Raw genomic sequence first — 8168 nt, 5'->3', positions numbered from 1 at the left:
ACCCTACAAACTGCAATTATTTAAGAGTTTTTTAGGTTCTGTTGTTTTCGAGTTTCTGCAGTTTCCGAATAAGAGAATCGTAGTTCCCAAAACTAAGAAAAATTGTTAATAACAGCTCAAAGCACAACTTTCCCCATAACTTCGCACCATTTGAAACGGAATCTTACGTGTTTACATGTGTGATTAACTGACGTTATAATGTTGCAAATTCATAAGATGCGCCAGTTATTTTGCTCGTATGTTTCGAAAAGGCCAGTGTGTACTCATGCTCCGTGCGTCATTTTCCCCCTTACTACTCAAGAGTTAAGTTTTTAGGCATTGTTACAACTTCAGGTGTTAAAAAACACTCATATTCCAATGATGCAACAAGATTTAAATATCAATTTCAAATCATAATGTTCCTGGCAAACAACATTCAAAATATATCTGCTTTTCGACATACTCCATGAAAGTACGCCTTTCCGCAAGTTACTCTTAATCCTCCAGGAACAAAAGAGGATTCACTGAAATGAATGATTAAAGATTGACTGCCAAAAGTTTCGTCTAATGAATCAGTTATTTCCATCCTTTGAATTACACTGGTTAACACAAGTTTTGACCTACCTATTGTTCAAACTGGAAGAAAATGAAAGATTATTTTTTTCTAATAATTCCTGTGAATTTTTCTACCCCTAGCAAAAATAATCTATTCGGAGATATAAATGAGTTTTCCTGTAAGAAAACGTTGAAGCGACGAACTCTGCGAGCAATTACTCTGCGGCCTTCTGACACACTTTTACATTTGCTACGGGCACCAAAATTCACAAGAATGGCTAAGAAGCTAAACTCTTTTCAAGACAAATTTTTTCTTTTGCTTATTTTGCTTTTGTCGTTTTATTCGCAAAGACTAAAATAGTCTTTTTCGAAAGTATTCAACAAACAAGAATTAAAACTATTCACACGTGATTTTTTTCACGCAGATTTAGGAATTTACACAATGTTTTACATGTCAGAATTACTCGTGGTTTTAGAACGCACCATGTAGTCCACGAATAAAACACGTTTTTAGTGTACATAATAAAAATGAATTAAAAGCGATTCTCGAAGATTTTGCTTACTACGTTTAGCGGTTAGCGGCTACCGATCGGTAACTGCATTTTTCGGTTGGAAAATTCCATTCCATTTACCCCCCAAAAAATCGCTAAATCCTAAATTATTCTAAAGAAAAGAACGTGTATACATTGCCGTTTCGATTTTATCTTGGTCAAAGAAACACTTTGCGGTGAATCTAGCGAGGCTGTGCATTCGAGGAAATGATGCAGGTTAGTATATTTGTTGAATAACATTGAAATCTAGCGAAAAATATTGATTTGTATCATTTCACCAAGTCCACAGTTTCGTTGGATCCACAGGAAGATGTTTTTGATCGTGATAAAATCGCAACAGTAAGTATTATGAATCAACCGTAGAAATTATTTTATTTTTAATAATATTGATTTTTTTTTATCTTGTTTTTTTTTATCTTGATCTAGTTTGTATTATTTTGTAAAACAAAATAGTATATAGAATAGATCGTAATCTAAAACTCATAGGAATGATTGACTAGTTATAATCTTCTATTTTTTCCAGTCTGAGCCTTTGGAATGCACATTTTTTCAGTTTGTTGACCAGCGCTATTCTCTCCAAGTAATGAGTCTTTTAGTTTCAGATCAGAGAACAGATAATTCATCGTTAATTGATTGATTGAATGGAGGGATTTTCTTTTTACTGAATTCATTGAATATCAGTTTTTACACAGAAACTGAAGCACTCGAAAGCACCCATTTTAATCCTACTAAAATTCAAGAAAAATATCTTCATAATTGGTATATTCAAAGTAATTACTTTAGCATTTAACTTTTTGACTGGATCACTTAAAAAAACTGATGTTTTTTTTTCTAAAATTTGAATAATATGGGTATTTGACGATTTTTTTTTCTTTTTTTTTGTGTTCATAAATGTTTATTGCTTTTTACGAGCCTAACTATATTTACGCAAAGTAGTCAAGCTTCGAAATCAATTTATCTCTACGATAAATTGAATTGTATGAGCTAACATTAATCGAACCAAACCTAACGCCTTCCGAAAGCAGATGATAAGATTTCCTTTTTGCTTACCGTGAATGGTAACAGTTTCAATGGTTAAAGTCAGCTTTTCTTCACAACCGTTACTGCAACCTCGAAACACCAAAAAAGCCTTAAGTACAAACCATATATTTAAATCCAAGGTTGTCCACTGGCAGGCTGTTAGAGCTACACCGCATTCAAGGATACATACATTTAGCGACGGTATGCCTCCCGTACGGTTGTCGTACGAATGCAGCGTGCCATCGAGCGCTGGCTAATTAAGATGTTTCCACTTACAATGACCGGCTAGGAGCGACCATGCCAGTTATTAACACCTCCGATCGTTCAATCCAATCTCTACCCGATCGCATCTTTCTCGTTTCAGCAGCTTCAAGGACGGCCACTTGATAATCGTCCTTCTTGTTTGTTGTTCCTTCGCTTATGCGTTGCACGTCCCATCCCATCCTCTTACGCTAAACACAACAAACAGTTCATAGATCAAGAAGAGGAGGAAAGCTTCCGTATGCTGCAGGACCTCCTGCTGTTCCCGTCCCCTAGAACGGGCAGCTTGCTCCTTGCTGTCACTGTGTGTGAGAAGAAAAAAAGCTATTTTGCACACACAGCCGCAGTGCGGTTCCGTCTTGATCCTTTTTGGTCGCCGAGACACTCACGTGAAGATCGTGCGAAGAGGAAAAGCCAAAACGAAGGGTGGGGGAAACAATGGGCTGCCAAAGAGAGCGAATTTCCTAACCGAACTGCGAGCGAAAGAGAAAAATGTGGTGCCTGTCTTCGCATGTAGTTGTTGGAAAATTAAATGAAAAAAAAAGAACGTGAAATGCATGAACGATTCTTTTTTCACCACCGCCGCTGTTGCTGACTGCGCCAGAGGACTGTGACGGCAGTGTTGTGGAAAATATAAACATTCGAACCAGAGAGGGCGAGAGAGAGAACGAGTGAGTGAGCGAACGATCGAGCGAGTAAACGAACGGTTTTTGGTTTGTTGACCGTTCGGCGCGTGAAGCTTTGCGAGCGAGAGCGAGTGAGGGGAGGAAAAAAAGCGAAAAGCTGGACGCAGAAAAAGTGTAGATTTGGGCGCACACACACAGAGATACGGGCGGCAACACGCAGCGGTTGTGAGGTTCGCGTCATTCGACACACCACCGGACAGAACCGGGGAGGAATCGGTGAGCAGTTTTTAAAAACAGTCCCATCTGAGACATTGTGTGAATTACATGTCCTGAGCTCTAGAGTAACGTGCTCGGTTTCCGAAGTGTTGAGATTTGTTGTAAGAAAGTGCGCTCGGAATCGGCTCGCAGAGGTGTTGGATAACTTCCTTTTTGATAACGTGTTGATTCGGACTGGATACGGTTTTACGTGGGGTGAAGCAGCCACGCTTGTGCATATTTGGTTTATTTACGCGCTAGTCTTGTGATAGGAGAACACGCGTAACGGTTGTAAGATAGTAATTTTATGCGTACGCAGCGCGACTTGTAGTGAGAAAAGTGAAGGCGAATACCATTAATGGACTGAAGCATCCCTAACGGGGTTTCCTAGTGAAATAGAAGGGAAGCAGTAACTGGTAACGGCATTATCTGAAGATACGTCGGTGAGAATCCGAGTAGTGAATTCCTAGTGACGCGCAGATGCATCTTCCGGCTAGCAGCGAGTGCCAAAGTCCTCCGGTCTCCAAAAACATGACTGATATGTTCTCGAATCTGCACGACATGCTGCAGGAGTACCACGGCGAGCTGGTACAAACAGGATCACCGGCGGTCCTCTGTTCGGCTCTTCCCACGCACTGGCGCTCCAACAAGAGCTTGCCGTGTGCCTTCAAAGTGATTGCCCTGGATGATATCCAGGATGGTACCCTGGTTACCATTAAAGCCGGAAATGATGAAAACTATCACGGCGAACTGCGGAACGCTACAGCGGTAATGAAGAACCAGGTAGCCAAATTCAACGATCTGCGTTTTGTGGGACGATCAGGTCGAGGAAAATCGTTCTCGATCACCATCATCATCAGCTCCTACCCTAGCCAAGTAGCCACCTATACCAAAGCAATCAAAGTGACCGTCGACGGACCTCGGGAGCCACGATCAAAGCAAAGTAAGTTTATTGGAACATCTGTGCTAACTTTGATTAGCCTCGTATTGATTGTTGTTTTACGATCCGTTCCTTATGCATGGGGCGCCAGATTTTCGATAAAATTCGTAGCAATAAAAAGATTGATTTTGTTTGAATGTTTAGGCGCCAGTTCCTGACAACGACGCTGGTTCATGTTTTGTTATGCTAGGCTATTTACGTTACAATCAAACCATATGTTGCGAGCATAAATAGCCGCATTAAAAATTAATCGCCTGAAATTGAGTCTATGCACGCCTAACCGAGCTGCTGCTAGCGCAAGCTCCCCGCTCGAAACAAAAGACAGGAAGTTCATCTCTTTGATGATTTAAACATGAGTATTCCGCCCCCCGATGCCGTGCCATATTCCTCAAAGCGGGAGAAAAAAAATCGTACATAACGGCTGGCGGTAGTAGAAGATTCTTGACTTTGTAAATATTTGAATTTCACACATCTCAACTTACTATTCGACTTTCGCCGCTCGCCGGAATGTCTTTCAGCCTTGTTAGGGATGCTACCACCAACGAATTTTCCGTTTTTCCTTTGATATTCGGTCGGGCGCAGCATGTTTTTTTTTCGTTGTTCTTCAATCGAAAGTAGAGAATTTACCATTTTTGTTTCCTTCTCTAATTTGTATTTGCAGATTTTGCGTACGGTCACCCAGGAGCATTCAATCCCTTCATGCTGAACGCGGGATGGCTGGATGCGGCCTACATGAACTACGCGTGGTCTGATTACTTCCGTCAACAGCAACAGCTACAGGCCCAGCAACAGCAACAACAACCACCACAAGCGCCAGGTCAAACAAATCCGGCCGGAATAGGCGTAGGAAAAGGTAAGTGTCCATACTTGAGTTTTGTTTGCAACGAAAAAAGCCCAAGAAGAGAGGATTAAGTACGCCATAGACACAGCGAATAGACGATTCCCTTACTCCCTACGACGACGGGGCTATTAAAATATAGCAATTTTGGCCACGCGTGACATTCTAACTACTACGCTTTTGATCCCCTTCTAATGCAACCGAGCATCGAAAAAAACCGATCCAATTCGGACCACTTTTCGACCATGGACCAACTCGGTGTAGCCAGCTCGCGTAATCCGTCGTGACACAGGACACAGCACAGACCACTTTATTGATTTCGGATTATTAAACATCGAGTGCTCCCGGAGCTCCCGGAGCCGAGCAACCAGCAGAAGCCTAACCACACACAATTTCCAATCGCGGCCGGACTTTCGCTGTCTCCTGGCGCGGTTGGCCACCGTTGGTGGTGACGATTTTGGTACGCCGCTTAGCACACATCAAGCGACCAACAGCGACCCGGCTACCACTTGACACCACCGACACCGTTGCCCGATCCAACCCAAAGTGCATGTACTGTGTGTTCTTTTTTTATGTGCTGCATTTGCACGGAAATGCATTTTAACTGTTAGTGCAAAGCTTAGTTGTTTAATAGGATAAATGGATTTTTTCACGCTTTTTTTTTGCAATCGTTCGTGCTGCCATATTTTTTGGCCAGTCGCCAGTTTTTCGCGCCGCTGTTGTTCCATTGGTCATCTTCGGTTGGTTGATTGCTTAGTTGATTTCTGGGCAACTCCCTTTCCGAAGCGAGAAACAGTGGTACAGAGAAAAACTCAATTAATTTTAAATTACAATGAAAATGGAAAATTGTCGGTTTTGGATTGCATAAAATTTTGTGGAAAGTATACCTACTTTTTTTGAGCTACGAGTAACCCGAAATCCGAAAGCTTACTGCACACACAGTCATCGCGGGGACCGAAATTTTCTGCTTCGATGAAGCGCCACGGTCGAGTGGCAGTGAAAGGACACACTGTCAGTGCAGGGTGGAGGATGAAAAAACAGTTATGCCGGGCAGCGCGAGTGGCCAATGCTGAGGAATTAAAATTGCATATAAAAATCAATTCGTAGGGGATTGATTTTTTGCTGCACACTCCGGTCCCTATCGAGCTACTGTCGAATGTCTCTTGTTTTCCGGGACGCCCCTTTGTTACTTCCGCTATAATCCGATCACGGTGTACGTGTGTGTGTATCTGTATCTGGCAATACACTGAACGAATGCCCGAAGTAAAAGGAACGCTCCCTGTCACACTTTATGCGCTTAATCTCTCTTGGCAACGGTGCAATTGCTCACCCATCCAGCAATGACAGAAGATTACGATTGTTCCTAATTTTTTGCTTTCCTTTTTTTTTTCTCTAAAGGATCTCCAACGTTACCGACGACTAACGGAACAACTGGACCGATGCTGCCCACACCGCCGGCAGAATTTCTACCACTTTCTGCCGGCCAAACAGGACTTCCCAACGGGCCAGTTCTGCCGAATGGCGCTACCTACCTGTCGCAGTTTCCTTTCGGGCCCCACGCAGATATGCACCTGAAATCTCCATTCCTGCCTTACGACATTTCACCACTCCGTGCCAACGGCCTTCGCACCGGCCCTCACCAGCTAGCCGCCACTATTGCCATCCCACCCAACGACTTCATCTCTTCATCACGCCTCTCGCCAGCCTCCTCCCGTAATTCCAACTCTTCCCCACCATCCACGCTAAACCAATCACAAACCAAAATCAGCTCCCCGCTGGAGCTCAACTCCACCGGTGACCAATCGTCCGCCGAGGAATCCGACGACGAACACATCGATGTCGTCAAGTCTGCCTTCGTACCGATCTTGCGACCACTTCCAACTTCCTCGGCCGACACCAGCTCGGATGCACTGAACGCTCCGCTCAAATCAGAAACGCCCGATTCAACCACCAGCTCACCGAAGACGCGCTGCGACCTCAAAGCGCCCTCCTCAAAGAAGCCTCAACTGCACGAAATCGCACCGAGTGAACCGAGCTCGCCGGAAAGCACCAAACTTTCCTCGCCCAACATTATCCTGAAACAATCGGCCAAAACCGTGTGGCGACCCTATTGAGAGTACCTACTATTCCACCAAGTGGCTGCGGCGATCAAGGCTGCGTCCTGCCGGCGGGGGAAGTAGCGCTTTATAGACTAATTAGTTCAGATCTGGTGATATTAATGTTAATGATAATCGGTGATGTTAGCAGTTAGACTTTAGAAACGGTTGTAAATAGCGACAGACATTGTGAGTATTTAGCGTCAGACATGCAGAATGGCAGTAGCACACTTACACATTCAAAGATTTTCTTTTATACTTGAGGTTATAATAAGATCAATCAAATCTGTACAGAAAAAGGGTCAAGCTCTCGTTCGAAATGTTTTCCGTTGAAAATCGGTAATTAGAGTTGTGATAGACTCGCCAAAAATCGTTTTTATTTCCTTCTGCACGCCTGCCTCTATCCTATCTGTATTGTACATAGAACTAGTTACCTAGAGATTCCTATTTTATTTTACCTTTTAGTTTAGCCAACAAAGCAAGAAACAGGTACATTTTTATAGAGTACAAAGTGGTATAAAATTGAGACGGACACTGGATTTTGTCAATCGTGGAAAATAAAAGATTTATCATAAAACATCAAAATTGAAAACGCACGACTATTTTACTAGCGATCCATTTATCACAGATGTCCCTTCTCCGCCAGGATCAGGTTCAGCGGGAATTGTACCCTCGAGCAAACAATTTCCGCACATCTATAAATCATACATTCCCTTTTTCGTTGGTCGGATTCTCGCCTCTTTTTCAATCGAAACAGCACACGGTAACGACGACGTTCGGCCCTTTAATATTTACACTAGCGTGCCTCTCTTTTTCCTGCCTGGCTAACCGTTTTTGCTCGTAAGCTTGCCAAGGAAACAAAACATAATGGCAAGCGCGCACAGCAGGAAAAATGACGGTGATTACCGCGGAACTCTCTGTATACACTACACTGTATCGCATCGAAATCACGGTTTGACAACTCTTCTGTTAATAAAGGCTCACCCTCTTGTTCTGCTTCTTGTTCTTCTTCGGTGGTATGTTGACGTTTTGACATGGTCGAACCGA

At 43.1% G+C, this 8168-nt stretch overlaps 1 protein-coding gene across 1 annotated transcript; it reads left to right on the top strand.

Annotated features, from left to right (window-relative positions):
* The first annotated feature begins 3271 nt into the window (after window positions 1-3271).
* LOC129723418 (segmentation protein Runt) lies at window positions 3272-7713 on the top strand. Its single transcript, XM_055677627.1, has 3 exons — window positions 3272-4190; window positions 4849-5040; window positions 6424-7713. The coding sequence occupies exons 1-3, from the start codon at window positions 3728-3730 to the stop codon at window positions 7137-7139; spliced, it is 1371 nt and encodes a 456-aa protein (XP_055533602.1). The 5' UTR covers window positions 3272-3727; the 3' UTR covers window positions 7140-7713.
* The last annotated feature ends 455 nt before the right edge of the window (window positions 7714-8168 follow it).

The sequence above is a fragment of the Wyeomyia smithii genome, chromosome 1 (genome assembly GCF_029784165.1).
Source record: "Wyeomyia smithii strain HCP4-BCI-WySm-NY-G18 chromosome 1, ASM2978416v1, whole genome shotgun sequence".
Lineage (NCBI taxonomy): Eukaryota > Metazoa > Arthropoda > Insecta > Diptera > Culicidae > Wyeomyia > Wyeomyia smithii.
The sequence above is the reverse complement of the archived record's forward strand: the minus strand, read 5'-3'. Positions and strand labels throughout refer to the sequence as shown.